This window comes from Onychostoma macrolepis, chromosome 22, assembly GCF_012432095.1.
Source record: "Onychostoma macrolepis isolate SWU-2019 chromosome 22, ASM1243209v1, whole genome shotgun sequence".
NCBI lineage: Eukaryota > Metazoa > Chordata > Actinopteri > Cypriniformes > Cyprinidae > Onychostoma > Onychostoma macrolepis.
The window spans coordinates 19,210,392-19,225,713 of NC_081176.1; the positions used below are offsets into that span (position 1 = coordinate 19,210,392).

General features: G+C 37.4%; 1 protein-coding gene across 1 annotated transcript; it reads left to right on the plus strand.

Moving 5' to 3' along the window:
* Positions 1 to 503: 503 nt before the first annotated feature.
* On the plus strand, positions 504 to 14,610 carry marchf2 (membrane-associated ring finger (C3HC4) 2). The gene is made up of 5 exons (XM_058761026.1): positions 504 to 699; positions 2,067 to 2,337; positions 2,426 to 2,630; positions 8,364 to 8,573; positions 10,898 to 14,610. The coding sequence occupies exons 2-5, from the start codon at positions 2,162 to 2,164 to the stop codon at positions 11,054 to 11,056; spliced, it is 750 nt and encodes a 249-aa protein (XP_058617009.1). The 5' UTR covers positions 504 to 699; positions 2,067 to 2,161; the 3' UTR covers positions 11,057 to 14,610.
* Positions 14,611 to 15,322: the final 712 nt, after the last annotated feature.

Here is a 15,322-nt window from a genome sequence, read left to right on the forward strand (position 1 = left end):
AAAATATGTCATATCAAAGAAAACAAATTACATTTCTTAAACAATTTGGTCAAAATGACAAAAGAGGGAATAAAAGTGCAATTTATTAATATGCACAAAAGTGAAATATTAAACTAAGTGACATTCTTAATCTGACAAGGGCATAAATTTACACAAAATTAAAAAAAAAATTTTTTTTTTATTAGACACGTTATTTAAAAAACATCTATTTTCAGATTACACTTCTAAAACAATTTACTAGGAAGAAATAAAGTGTGAATAAAAGTGTATCTTAGGCTACGCACAAAACTGAAAACTGAAATATTACATTTACGCATAAATATGCCCGTTTTGTTCAGTATTGCTAAAAATAAAGACTAAATAGGCAAGTATTTAAGTAAAAACCACATTAACATCACAACGCCTAAAGCCTCACATGAGCAGCGAACAGTTCTTAGAAATAACAACAATAGGCACTTCTCGGATGACGGCTATTCACGAAAGCAGTTTAGGAAAATTCCGAAGCAGCGCTGCGTAGAGAAGCGCCTCCCTCTACGCTCTTAGCGTACACGGCGCTAATCAGAGGCCGAGCCGAGTCGTCTGCTGAGCGGATCAAACCCAAAACAAGGCTTGTACTTTTACCGTATCTTTTGCAAACCAGCGCCACTTTTAAACGGAATTCACCCTTAAAGGCACCAGCTCAGCATGGAAAGCCAGAAGGTAAGATTAGACGACAATAAATTATGTTTTAATCTCTAATCCCAGGCTTTGATGGCATATTTTGCTACATGGCTAATGTTACTAGCAGTCTAATGCTGCTGCATTATTCCACATTCACTCTGACTTTGTCTTAATACGCATCGAATCGGGTTGATTTCGGTTTAAACGAATATCTAAGAAACGTTTAGCGCTATATTGGAGGTAACTGATGTTTAATTGGCAGCTTGTGTTGTGTGCCAAAGGCCCACCCTAGACTAGTGTCAGACAGCTTGATGGATCAGATCTGACCAGATGGTTTAAATGTGGACTGATGTTATGGCAGCACGGGATTTCATATTTCATGTAAAATGGCAGTGCATTTATTCTGGTTATTCTCTCATCTGTGTTTCTGTCCGTACATCCCCATGCTAGTAAAGGTTATATGTTGATCAGTGTGATCAATAGATCATATCTAGATTTAATAATGCATCGAGTTGCCATTCATCAAAAGATGTGCAAAATAATGTTTTGAAACATACAGTGCCCAAAAATGCTGTCTACAAATGGCAGCTCTCAAGGTTTTCTTTAGTGTATTGCTCAGTTAATAGCCTAAGCTAACCTCAAAATGCTTGTCTTTGTATTATAATGATATATTATGTTAAACGAATCCTTGTGTTGTTTCAAACCTTCATGACTTCTGTGAAACACCGAAGGAGATGTCCTGAAGAAGGTCCAAGCTGCTCTTTTTTTTATTCATTGCAAGCTTGTAGTAATTACAGCTGCCAAGCTCGGAAATAAGTCAAGTTTTTGATTTCAAATAGTTTCTTATACAAAGCTTGGAATATAATGCACAATTCTTTTTTTGGAAGTTTGCTTTATTGTCATTCTTTGTAGCTAGACGGCATCTGTTTACATTCACTTTTGATGTAATGATTTTTAAAATGATCATTCCAAGGAACATTCCAAGGTGTTCCAAGGAAGCTAGATCAGAAGTGTACAGGGCCTCAACACACACAAACACAAAAAAATCCTAAAATTTAAATAGTAGTATTTGTGTGTGTAATATAATACATTGTGTGTATACACACACTATTTTGTATTCTACATAAATGTGTGCCACATTGTGTTTTATATTTGGAAAGAAATGTAAATAAAACATTGCCACGAAAATGAACTCTAGATGGCAAATTTTTTTTTTTCAAGTACAAATTAAGCTCTAATGCATTTACAATTTTTATTTTGAAACATTTACCCTTGTTCTGTGAATCTACGTTATTCCTGCACAGAATTTGCATCTGGTTCAGTTGGTAACATGAGTTTGCAGTTTGACGGTGTCTTCTGTGTGGTGCATTGCTTCATTGCCGATTGACAGTTGACCATTTTCGCAGTTGTAGGGTCTTTGTGACTTGAGGTGTGGGAGCGAGGCTCCTCCCTGATTCCCCTCGGTGCTCCCCTGCCCCCCGCCCTCCTGGACGGCCCCGAAATGACCACAGGGGAGTGTTGCCACCTCCCAGGCTCCCTGTGCGACTGCACTGGCAACGCTGCCCTGTCCAAAACCGTGGAGGAGGCTGACAACCGCCGGGCCCAGTACGTCACCCAGGTCACGGCCAAGGATGGACGTCTACTATCTACTGTTATCAAAGCCCTGGGCACCCAGAGGTAGACAAATGTGAACAATATTTTCAGTTTCAAACAATATATATTCCAGTTGCCTAAAGGCAAAGCTGTTAACTTCCTTCTCTGTTAGCGATCGGCCGATTTGTCGGATCTGCCATGAGGGTCAAGACGTGTGCAACAGCGAGGGGCTTCTCTCCCCGTGCGACTGCACCGGCACGTTGGGCACGGTCCACAAGAGCTGCCTGGAGAAATGGCTGTCCTCCTCTAACACCAGCTACTGTGAGCTGTGCCACACTGAGTTTACCATAGAGCGCCGGCCCCGACCCCTCACAGAGGTAACAAAGGTTAATGCCTTTAGCCTCGTCTGCATGGCTTGGCCCCGCTTTGCTATTGTACATTTACTTGCGTGTGCGCTTACATGGCGTAATTTATTATATTTGGGTCAAAGATGAGACATCAGCATCAAATTAAATTGATATAAGTGATTTCATATACGTAGAAAGTAGGGATGCACGATATTATCGGAATGATATCGGAATCAGCCGATAATGGCTTTACATGTAAATATCGGCATCGGCCCGATATGAAAAGATATGTCTTGCCGATAAGAGGAATACGTTAACACACATGTGCTCAGGGAGTGCTAGTGATTAGATCACGTCAACAGTGTGGCTCATTCTTGAAGCAAAGTTTTGTCTGAATGATGATTGGATTCACTGTTTTGGATCGCTGCATTTAAAATGAGAATGCACGAGATGCCTTAGGTGTGTGATAGACTAGAGTAAACAGTAATAGCACATACAGTGACAGCAGCGGCAGCCTCCCCCAGGTCCTAACGCCCGTTCGGTAAGGAGTTTTAATCTGTAGGGGGTGCTGTTGGCCTACTTCTAATTAAATTAAAAGTAAAATAGCCTACACAAATAACATTTAGACTGTTTCTGATTAAATAAAGCAGTAATTGATGTCATAAAATAATGAGTATGTTTTGATTTAAAGGCCAGCAGCTATAGCTTTCATGAAAAAAAAAATCACAAACATGACACTTGTAAATTAAATAATTTTATATATACTGATTTATTAATTAATGTGTAATATGTTTTATTTTTTAAACAAATCATAAGCTCTTAAAGATTTTCAGAATTTTTACAACTCTTTAGACCATCCATAAATGTTAAATCTTAAAACAAAATGTTAGGGTTAACAGCATCTTTCTGGGTAAAAAAAATGCAGCGATTGATATAGTTTATTTATATTTATTTTCAAAGCTTCAATGTACTTTCAAAAAACCTTCATTATTTATTTAATTCTAACAAATAAGTTCTTGTTAAAAACTAACCAAAATTAAAAATATTTTGCTTATAATTTCTGCACAGGAAAGACTTGGAAATATATCGGTATCGGCATCGGCCAAAATGAGTTGAAAAATATCGGCATATCAGCAAAAATCCAATATCGTGCATCCCTAATAGAAAGCAAAGTAAATGCAAGTGTCAACTTTATTGCTTTAAATAACTTTTGTAAAAATAAATTGTCAAAAATGTGGGTGGTATAATGTTCCATTGTCATTCAGCGATACATATATTTATGTAAAAATTCAACAAAATAATATATAATTAATATATAATAAAGGGGTCCTTTATGCTCTTTTACAAAGTCTTGATTTTGTTTTGGGGGTGTCCTAAAACATGCTCTCATGCTTGGTGGTTCGAAAATCGCATTATTTTTCACATAATTTACATTATTACCTTTCTCCCCAGCCTGGCACAAATGGCTCGATTAGTTCTGGGTTTGATGAAGGCCCGCCTTCTGAAAAATGAAATGTGTTGTGATTGGTTAGCTGTCCCAGTGTGTTGTGATTGGCGAACAGTTTAGACGGTGTTTCAGTACTGCCCCGCCCCTTGCCAAAGCAGCAAGTTCGTCAGTATTGCCATATCAATTTGAGCCGGATTCAGACCCCGAGAATATTGAACAAGAGGATCGCGCAGAACTTTTGCACACACGGATATTTCAAGACATGTTAGAGTGGTAACGTTATAGTAGGTTTTTTTTGGGCTAAATCACGTTTTAGATAAGATGTCAACAATCGCTTAAAAATAACTGCATTTATTATGTAGCCTACAGATAAATGCAGCGGTAATATGTATTATGTTTATTGTTCTTTAATTCTTACATGAATTGCAGCGAAACTGTTATAGTTGAATTTATTTATACCACAGTCGTGTTTCCCACAGACACTATTTGTGGCGGCATATACAGTGGGGCAAAAAAGTATTTAGTCAGCCACCAATTGTGCAAGTTCTCCCACTTAAAAAGATGAGAGAGGCCTGTAATTTTCATCATAGGTATACCTCAACTATGAGAGACAAAATGAGAAAAAAAAAATCCAGAAAATCACTGTAGGATTTTTAAAGGATTTATTTGCAAATTATGGTGGAAAATAAGTATTTGGTCAATAACAAAATTTCATCTCAATACTTTGTTATATACCCTTTGTTGGCAATGACAGAGGTCAAACGTTTTCTGTAAGTCTTCACAAGGTTTTCACACACTGTTGCTGGTATTTTGGCCCATTCCTCCATGCAGATCTCCTCTAGAGCAGTAATGTTTTGGGGCTGTCGCTGGGCAACACGGACTTTCAACTCCCTCCAAAGATTTTCGATGGGGTTGAGATCTGGAGACTGGCTAGGCCACTCCAGGACCTTGAAATGCTTCTTATGAAGCCACTCCTTCGTTGCCCGGGCGGTGTGTTTGGGATCATTGTCATGCTGAAAGACCCAGCCACGTTTCATCTTCAATGCCCTTGCTGATGGAAGGAGGTTTTCACTCAAAATCTCACGATACATGGCCCCATTCATTCTTTAGTTTACACGGATCAGTCGTCCTGGTCCCTTTGCAGAAAAACAGCCCCAAAGCATGATGTTTCCACCCCCATGCTTCACAGTAGGTATGGTGTTCTTTGGATGCAACTCAGCATTCTTTCTCCTCCAAACACAAGTTGAGTTTTTACCAAAAAGTTCTATTTTGGTTTCATATGATTCTCCCAATCCTCTTCTGGATTATCCAAATGCTCTCTAGCAACCTTCAGACGGGCCGGACATGTACTGGCATAAGCAGGGGGACATGTTTGGCACTGCAGGATTTGAGTCCCTGGCGGCGCAGTGTGTTACTGATGGTAGCCTTTGTTACTTTGGTCCCAGCTCTCTGCAGGTCATTCACTAGGTCCCCCGTGTGGTTCTGGGATTTTTGCTCACAGTTCTTGTGATCATTTTGACCCCACGGGGTGAGATCTTGCGTGGAGCCCCAGATCGAGGGAGATTATCAGTGGTCTTGTATGTCTTACATTTTCTAATAATTGCTCCCACAGTTGATTTCTTCACACCAAGCTGCTTACCTATTGCAGATTCAGTCTTCCCAGCCTGGTGCAGGTCTACAATTTTGTTTCTGGTGTCCTTTAACAGCTCTTTGGTCTTGGCCATGGCCATGGTGGAGTTTGGAGTTGGACTGTTTGAGGTTGTGGACAGGTGTCTTTTATACTGATAACGAGTTCAAACAGATGCCATTAATACAGGTAACGAGTGGAGGACAGAGGAGCCTCTTAAAGAAGAAGTTACAGGTCTGTGAGAGCCAGAAATCTTGCTTGTTTGTAGGTGACCAAATACTTATTTTACAGAGGAATTTACCAATTAATTCTTTAAAAATCCTACAATGTGATTTTCTGGATTTTTTCCCCTCGTTTGTCTCTCATGGTTGAAGTATACCTATGATGAAATTACAGGCCTCTCTCATCTTTTTAAGTGGGAGAACTTGCACAATTGGTGGCTGACTAAATACTTTTTTGCCCCACTGTATAGGCTATGCAAATTCTTCAGCTCCACTCCAATCGAGGTTTCCCTAGTAACGGCTGTACACAAAGCAGCGCTCCTCTCACAACGCTGCTTCATCAGACATTACATGCAAGATGAAATGAAAATGACATCCAAAATTTTCTGAAGACAGTCGGTTTCCTTCAGAAATACAGTGATATAAAAACACCCGCACAAGGTTTTGATTTTGAAACGTGCAGTGCTCGTTTATTCAACGAAGTCAAAGCCTTTTGGAAAATCTATTTGTGGAGATAAATCAATGTATGGGAAACACTAGTCTCATCATTGAAGTGTAAAATCTGCAGATTACATCATTGTCCAGTATTGTACTGTCAGCGAAAAAACTTTTCATAATTGTAACATACATATTTACATACATAATTATTCAGTTGCGTGTGTAAAAACGCTACAGCAGCACTTCGTCGTCATCGTCTTGTCTGATGCACTCAACCAAGCGTTCTAACCACGACCTTGCCCCTCCCAACCCCCCACCATTAGAATTTCCATAGGCAGGATTTATTTTAATGATATTCTAATGGCCCGCTTTGTGACATCACTAACACCGGAAAACAACTTTGTAGTCCAAACGAGCCATTCGTTGTAGTTATTGAAAAGGATTACCCCAAATATCCCCCTTTGCAGTGGACTTTGAGGTTTGTAACTTAGATCTTTTTTTATGCCCAAACATACACACTACACACTGACTAAAATTCAAAAAGTGAAAAAGCATAATAGGACCCCTTTAATAATTCTGTACTTATAAATATATATTAAAAAAAAAAAGTGTTCATACAAACATTTATAATATTTTAAATGTTGAAAAACTTCTTGCTGACAAATGGGTAAAACCTAGTAGTTTGAAAGATGGTGGCAAAGATTGGTAAAGATTTAAAATTACAATTAATTTGTTTTAATTAATAATAGTCTTTTAATGTCATCTAATGATTCTGGTTCTAAATATGCCTGACAAGATTTTTTGGTATGTAAACTATTGTTACACTGAATGACATTTTAGTGGGCATCTTCTGTAAATTGTGGTAATAATATATAATAGTTATTATTTTTTGATCAGGAAAAAATAAAGTTAAACAGGACACATTCCATTACATAAAAAATGTAAATCTGTATTAAACTTGTATTGTTTTGATGCTTGAAAACCCTTTTTGTCTTTGACCTATGTTTTTAATAGTATGTATTAACTTATAAATACTTGATAATTAGACTAAAACCATAAAACATATTCAATATGAATATGTTATTAATAATTACAAAGTCCTGCATCTGATTTATATATACATATGTATTAGCTTAAATGCACTTATCAGAATAACAAGCAGCCAAATGTCAAACTTTGGTTTTAGTGGTAATAAGTATTGAAAATGTAGGCTATTCTTAACTTACAGTCTGCAAAGGAGTGGGAAAATATGTTCAAATACTCAATATACACACTATACTCAAAAACACAAGTTTATACATAAGTTTTTCTTTTTTCACAAAATCTGTAATTTTCTGTTGCTGTTTGGATGTAGTAAAACACCCACAGATGCAGCAGAAAACATCTGGGTAGGATAATTTTTTATCCTTGAAATCATAATTAGTCATGAAATAATGTTTTTTGAAATGTGAAAATCAGCTGGGAATTGAGCAAATAGTTGTAACCTGGTTCAGGAAGGTAGAAATCATGTCTTTGAGGCAGTTTTTTTTTTTTTTTTTTTTTGATGATGATGATAATACAAGACTGCTTCACCTTAAAAATGGTTGTTGAATGCAGAAATGCAATGAAATTCAAATGCTCTTGTATTCCATACCATAATAATCACAACAAACAAATATTGGATGTCATATTCAAAAATATGATGCAGGGCATTGTTATTATTACTGCTGTCATTATTAATTACAGTTTTTTTTCTTTTTAATTAATCTATTTTCATCTTTGTTTTGTTATGTCTTATTGATTAGGTAAACATTTCTCAGTTGAGAAACTATCCAAACAATAGCCTACATTTAAATAAGCAAATAGCACTCTTATCTGTGGACCCAATATTCATAACAAATTAAGTTTAAAAGTGGTTAACATTTTGCTCAAACTAGCCTTTATTAAGAATGTCAACCATGATGTTGGTTATTGGCCATAACGTGATTATTGATATTGGGCAAACTGTCTATCTGTACTTCATCACTAAAAATGACATGATCTCTCAATAGTGGCTCAGGGACCCGGGCCCCCGGAATGAGAAGCGCACCCTCTTCTGTGACATGGTGTGCTTCCTGTTTATAACACCCCTGGCAGCCATCTCAGGCTGGCTGTGTCTACGGGGTGCACAGGACCACCTGCACTTCAACAGTCGCCTGGAGGCAGTCGGCCTCATCGCTCTGACTATCGCACTCTTCACCATCTACGTCCTCTGGACACTGGTAATGTATTACATCCAATTAAATCCAGCTTTACATTTTTATTCTGAAACAGAATGCTTAAATACTTTTTGGGGAATCACACAAAGACTTATCTGAACATGTCTGGGTCATATTTCACCCCAAAAATCAAAAGAAAAAAAAAATGCTTTGTATTAATTGTTAAATATGTTTAATAATCTCATTACTGTAATGCAAAGAAATCTTGTTTTACTGCAGTGCCATAAATATCTTGTTCTCTTTACCAAAATGCAAAAAAACTCATTGTCATTACCGTAATATCATAATAATTGCACATTTGCCACTCTTATAATGGACCTTTTGCGCCTTATGCACTTTCTGTGGAAGATCTAGGTCTTTTTTGCGATTTGCGCAAACATTTGGCGGTAAAGTTTACTGAAGGAATCGTTTGGCTGACAATGAAAATGCCATTATTTACTCACCCTTATGTCACTCCAAACTTGACTAACGATATTTTAATCTTAGAACAATCGACCATACGATAGTTTTGTGCAAGAACGAAATGAAAATGGCAATCTTCCCAGAAGCTCTGAAATCTCACTTATGTTCAAATAATGGCTGAAAAATCAAAAGAAATAATGATTTATGTTAATCATGTTGAACATGTTTAATAATGTAATGCCATTGCGTTGCGGGCGTCCCGAGTTCGAATCCTGGCTCGAGGACCTTTCCTGATCCCACCCCACTCTCTCTCCCAATTCGCTTTATCTTATGCCAAGTTCACACTGCATGATTTTAGCCCGATTTTTTTCACTCGCCGACAGGTTTTGATAAATCACCAACAAATGCCCGAAATCGGAGGCAAATTGGTGCTCGTTCACGCGAGTGACAATCGCGCAGTGTGAATGATCAAAGAAGCGATCTGAGGGAAACATCGATGCGTCGCTGACGCCCGTGAAGTATTTGACATGCTAAATATCTGGAGCTGTCGGCGATTCACAATCCTGCTGTGTGAATGAGTTCTGACTGAAAAATACACCGGTGATGACCTACAGCCAATGAGAGAGCAAGATACAGGGCAGCGGGAAGTTCAGGGAGGACTTTTTTTACAAAGCAATTAACGTTAGCCATTTACAAACAACGTGCCTACATTTTTGCTTTCGAATATACAGAACAGGTAGGCTACATGAAGATGAAGAAGGGGCTAGGGTTTTTCCTGTAAATAATATTCTTCTATAAAGGACAAGAGATTTATTGCATTTTTCTTTTTCATCACTTTGAGGGCTTTTATAGGCTATAAGAAATAAACTCATTATAAAATGCACAACACGTTGGTTTCACTTTCAAGTAGGCTACTTAGATTTGTGTATATAAAAATTTCCCAGCAGAAGTATGTGTGTTAACAAGTCATCTTTGTTAATTATTGTGCATTCGGGGAGGACTTATAGACCATAATATCAGCGTGATTTTGCGTTATTACCATATCAATTCTCGTGTGCGTTTGGCTGTAGTTTGCGGAGCAGACAGAGTTGTCGTGATTCTTCCTGTTGTAAAGTCATGCAGTGTGTAACCTCCTGTCACCGATCCATCGTGCAATGTGAACACAGCAGCGACTGAATGCTACCCCAGATAGTCGTGCAGTGTGAAAACAACAGTGATCCGATGACTTTGAAAATCGTGCAGTGTGAACTCGGCATTACTCTACACTATCGTATCTTAAAAAAGATGCCCCCCAAAAAAAAGTTTAATAGTCTCATTACCATCCATTGGCAAAAACTCGTTCTCAGTCATTACCAATACAAAAAAAAATCTTGTTTTCATTACTGCATTGGAAAAAAAAAAATCTCAAATTTTCTTCACTAACATGGTAACGTTAAAATTAAAGTGTAAACTGTCCTCCTCATTGCAGTGGTGAAAAAGTCTTGCAAAAAAAATAAAATTTGGTAATGCAAAAAATCTGGTTCTCATTACTGTGGTGCAAATAAATCTTGTTTTCATAAGTGTAATGCAAAAACTATATCATTCTCATTAACGTAATGGGAGAAAAATCTAATTTTCATTGCTGTAATGTAAATAAATCCCATACTCATTACCACAATGCAAATAATTTCTATAATTCATAAAAATTGTACATAGTAATATTTTTGTACCACCTTTAGTTTATGCTGATTTTAATAATAAAAAAAGTGTTTTATATACTGGTAATGAGAATTGGAGAGTGGAGGGAATGTTCTTATTTAATTGTTTTTCTTCTCATTTTGGCGGGAAATGTAACCCAGACATATTTTTCATTAAAATTCATCATTTTAATCTCTAGGACCTGGTGCTTAAACCAAAAGTGTAAAAAAATTGTCCTTGTTTTGCAGGTCTCATTCCGCTACCACTGTCAGTTGTACTCAGAGTGGAGACGAACCAATCAGAAAGTCCGCTTGCTCATTCCTGACACCAAGGGTGCACACTCTACCCAGCATTCCTTGCTTTCCACAAAGCTGCTGAAAAAGACAGCAGACGAGACCATAGTATGAGAGATGTGGTGCGGGGGAGCGGGGCCCGATCGCGGTGGTATTAGCGTGCTACAGGTTCTTGACACAGCGTCGTCAACTAGAGCCGCGGCATTTTGGATGCATTCTTTTCTATTTAATCCTTTTTATCTAAATATGTGAGCACTTCATTTATTTTATTTTTTTCACAAGTCTCTTTTAATGTTTTTTTGAGCCTTTATACGTGTGTTGTTTTTATTTATTTGGGGCTTGAACAGCCAGGCTGAGGCCCCATACTGTTCAGTATGCATTGTATTTGAAACAATCGGAAAATCTAACTCATGTGTATAGACGATTCCTTTGAGCACAGCGGCGAGGGATTATGACTCAAGTACATACGGCTGCTGAAGCTTAAAACCAAACCTTTCTTTCGTTTTCGATGTTTTTGTTTTTCTACTCATCTACCTTCAAGTACTTTCCATCTTAACCCGACGGAGTCGCATCTAGGCGAACTTAGTCCTTGTGGCTCCTATACGATTTAGTCAAGATATAAATATATACACACTAAGCGAACAAGTAAGCTATAAGCTTCGATCGACATGGGTATTACAGGGCCATTTGCCCGGGCAATGAATTTGGAGGCTGATGTATATCTGCGGATGCTCAAGCTCATCTGGAGGTTGGCGAAAAAAAGAGAGTGCAATAACACGCCGCCATTGGCATGATTCTGCTGTGAACACACGCAGGTTTTCATGCATGCCTATGTCATTTCGCAAATCTCATCAAATTGGTGACTATTCGTGAGTTTCAGTTTTGCGTACAGATCAAAGGCTGTTTTTCCAAAGCGAATGGTCGCCGAACAACGTAAAACAGCATGCGGTGGTTTTAAAGTCGTAGCACTTTCTGACAACGTAGCCTAGATGTGAGCTGAACAAATGTAGATATGTGTACGCTTTTGGGATGCAAATATGTGGCAACTTTATATGTTGTTGTTGAGTTGTGATAAGTGCAGATGCAAACAGACCTCTACAGTTCATTGTTGAATCATTTTGAAAATCATTTTTTTCCTTCGTTTTTTTAGGTGAGTGTTTAAAGATGAATGTGTATGTGTGTTTACAGTATGCATTTTGTTAGCTCTGGCTCTTTGTGCTGTTTAGTTAGCATCAAATGCCTGAGGTTGAGGATGGCATACTTGGGATTTTGTAGCAGTTTACTTTGTGGAAGATGCAGGTCAAGCCGCAGAGGAAGAAGTAATTGTAAAGCTAAACATCATTGCCAGACCAGTAACGAAACCGTCGTCCATGAATGACACTACAGTATTTAAGTAAAGGCATCTTTTAGCTGTGTGTCATATTGGTGCAAGAAGAATCTGCAGAACACCAACCATCAGATCTTTTCGTTCTCTACAGTTATGTAAGTGTGAGAAAGGAATGGGCAGTGTCAGAATAATTGCACATTTGCCACTCTTAATGTGGACCCTTTTGCGCCTTATGCACTCGCTGTGGAAGATCTAGGTCTAGAAAAGATTTGCGCAAACTTTTGGCGGTAAAGTTCACTGAGGGATTTGTTCACCTGATGATGAAAATATAATTATTTATTCACCCTAATGTCACTTCAAACTTGGCTGCTGTTATTTTAATCGTAGAACAATTTTGGTGAATCATTTACGGAACGCGTACAATGGCAATTTGTAGTGACCTTGTCTGTCAAGCTTCAAGATCGCAATGAAAGTGGTTCATATGAAACATGCGCCCTTTTACAAGTCCATACAATAGTTTTGTGCGAGAACCAGAAAAAAATAAAAGTGGTAATCTTTTCCAAAGCTCTGAAATCTCACTTACCTTCAGATTTAGTTTGATTTGCCACGCCTAGTTTTTATTTTTGAAAGACTTTCAGTGAATTGCCACATAAAAATTGGCTTCGTATGACTTCAGTTGGAATATAGTGCACAAGCCGTATGGACTTTTTATTTTTTTTACTTTCTAGAAAAGATCTGTTTGAAATTTTCATGAGATGTCGCTAGAAGCTCGATTCCCATGTGGGATTTAAAAATGGTATAAAATAAAACTTAAAAAATGTATATCTCACAATTCAATTTTTTTTTTAACAATACCAGTAGTACGTAATAAACAGTATTACTTTTTTTCAGTTCACTTTCTGATTATTTTGAATTCTCGGGTATAAAATGTTTGGTTTTTCCCTTCAATGCACCTTGTTCATTTTGTTGATAAAACAAAAACACTATCTCACGATTCTGAGAAATTCAGAATTGTGAGATATAATTAGCAATTCTAAGAAGAAAGTTAACTCACAATTACGGGGGAAAAAGAAGATAAAATTGTGAGAAAGTTTCAGTCACCATTTTTATTTAAATTTGCAAGATTCTAACTTCAGAATTCTGTGGGAAAAATGTGAAAACTCGCAATTGTAAGAAAAAAGTCAGAATTGTGAGTTTTTTTAAATCCCGTAATGGGGGGAAAAAACAGCATGCGAGCTTGGAATTACATGAGGGTGAATAAATAATTACAGAATTTTAATTTTGGCTGAACTGTTCTTTTAAGGCTAATAAAACGAGCTACCTAAGATATGTAGGTCCGTGAATTCTTTTATTGTAAATTCTGATGTGTCTCAATTGTAAATGTGTAGATAAACCGATGTCTCTGTTATTAAGAAGTGTTTTGTGCTGTAGGTCCAGGGTTCTGTATATGTGTGTGGAGCAGACAGGCCCACGAATGTCTGGATTATTTGCTGACCACTTGTTTTAAAGGACACAGCTGATCGGCCTGCGCTTAGATGCTTGTAGTTCACGTGGCGGAGCGCAGCTGACTAAGTTCAGTGCCACAAACGAGTGAGTTTGAAACCAAAAGGTGTTTCTTTAGTTGGATATTCAAACATGCAAAAGGTTTTTTCCCTCAAATTCATCCCACCACCCGTCTCCCGTCAGCTAATTTCGCATTGGAGGATGGGAAGGAAAAAAAAAAAGATTTTCCTCTCTAAATGGATTCTTTATTTTAAGGGGAGAAAATTGTGCAATAGATACACAAAATATGATGGCATTATTTGTTAATAATAATAATTATTTTGATATTTTTGTAGAGTTTTAGAAATAATCCATCTTCATAATCAGCGTCTTTCCCATTGCTCAGTGTTTTTCCGGAAAGAAGTTGCCGATTTGAACCATCATTATTTCAAACCACTAGTGGTGTCGGATCACCAACGACAGGCAACTTTACCAGCTTAATGCTAACTTGAGGAATGCTGTCTCGTTGTTGTGCTTCCACCTGCTTTCTTCACTTTTTGGGCCATTCCTTGGATATTTTGCAACGTAGGGTAATACATCGAGAGTGCAATTTCAAAAATATTACAATGCAATTCTTACCTATAACCTTAACAATACATGTATGATATATACATAGATGTAGATGTTGTTGCATATGAAGGACTTCAGGAGAGAGACAATGTTGAACTCATGATTTTATTGTTTATTTTGTGTTTTTAACTTGCAGTGGATGCCAATGAGCTGGCCACAATATGCAACACTGCAAGAGCAGTTCAGCAGCTCAAATGATGTTGTTAATAAAACCGAAACCTCTCTGTTCCTCCAGTGCATGCTTTCTTATTTAAATACAATGGCACTTTCACTAATTTAGAACAGAATATATCCGTTGTAAATTTCTGAGGGTTCTGAGGTTAACTTTTGTTGCGGTTTCAGAAAAGAAGGCATTTCCAAATCTGAACTTAATTGTACACACGTTCACAGTTTGTTGACTCAGTTGAAATATTTCTAATTTTGCCAGTGTGTGTTTTAATGTATTCATATATGTATTATTTTGCTTCTGTTTTGTTTTCATTTATTCATCGAGCACAGGATTTTTATCACTCTGAACTTTTGAAATACTACAATGTTTATGTTGTGCAGTGGCTAAGAGAAAGATGTCTGTAATGTCCTCACCAAAATATGTTGGTGCTTGAAATCAGCCAAGAAAAGTGTGCAAAGCAAATTAAAAACGATGCTCTGGATCTGGTAACTGTGCTGTTGTTCTTTCGAGAGATTTCTGAGAGGTTGCACAATTGCAGAAATAGCTTAAACTCACTCTTTTGGGCAGCTGGCCATTTATTATGAGCCGAAGCTCTGCATTTTATGGAAGTCTGTTTTCACCACAGAATAAAGAAAAATTAATGTTTCTTACAAATTCTGAGATATAAACCCACAACTCTGAGAAGTCAGATAGCTGTGGGATGTAAACTCGGAATTGGAAGGGAAAATGTCTCAGAATTACGAGAAACAAAGTCTGAATTGTGAGAGAAGTA

Bases quoted from the DNA above. Each gene is read 5' to 3' on its own strand.
- marchf2 (XM_058761026.1), top strand. From the start codon at position 2,162: ATGACCACAGGGGAGTGTTGCCACCTCCCAGGCTCCCTGTGCGACTGC. The intron at 2,631-8,363 runs GTAACAAAGGTT...ATCTCTCAATAG, and splicing joins GGCCCCGACCCCTCACAGAG to TGGCTCAGGGACCCGGGCCC. The intron at 8,574-10,897 runs GTAATGTATTAC...CTTGTTTTGCAG, and splicing joins TCTACGTCCTCTGGACACTG to GTCTCATTCCGCTACCACTG.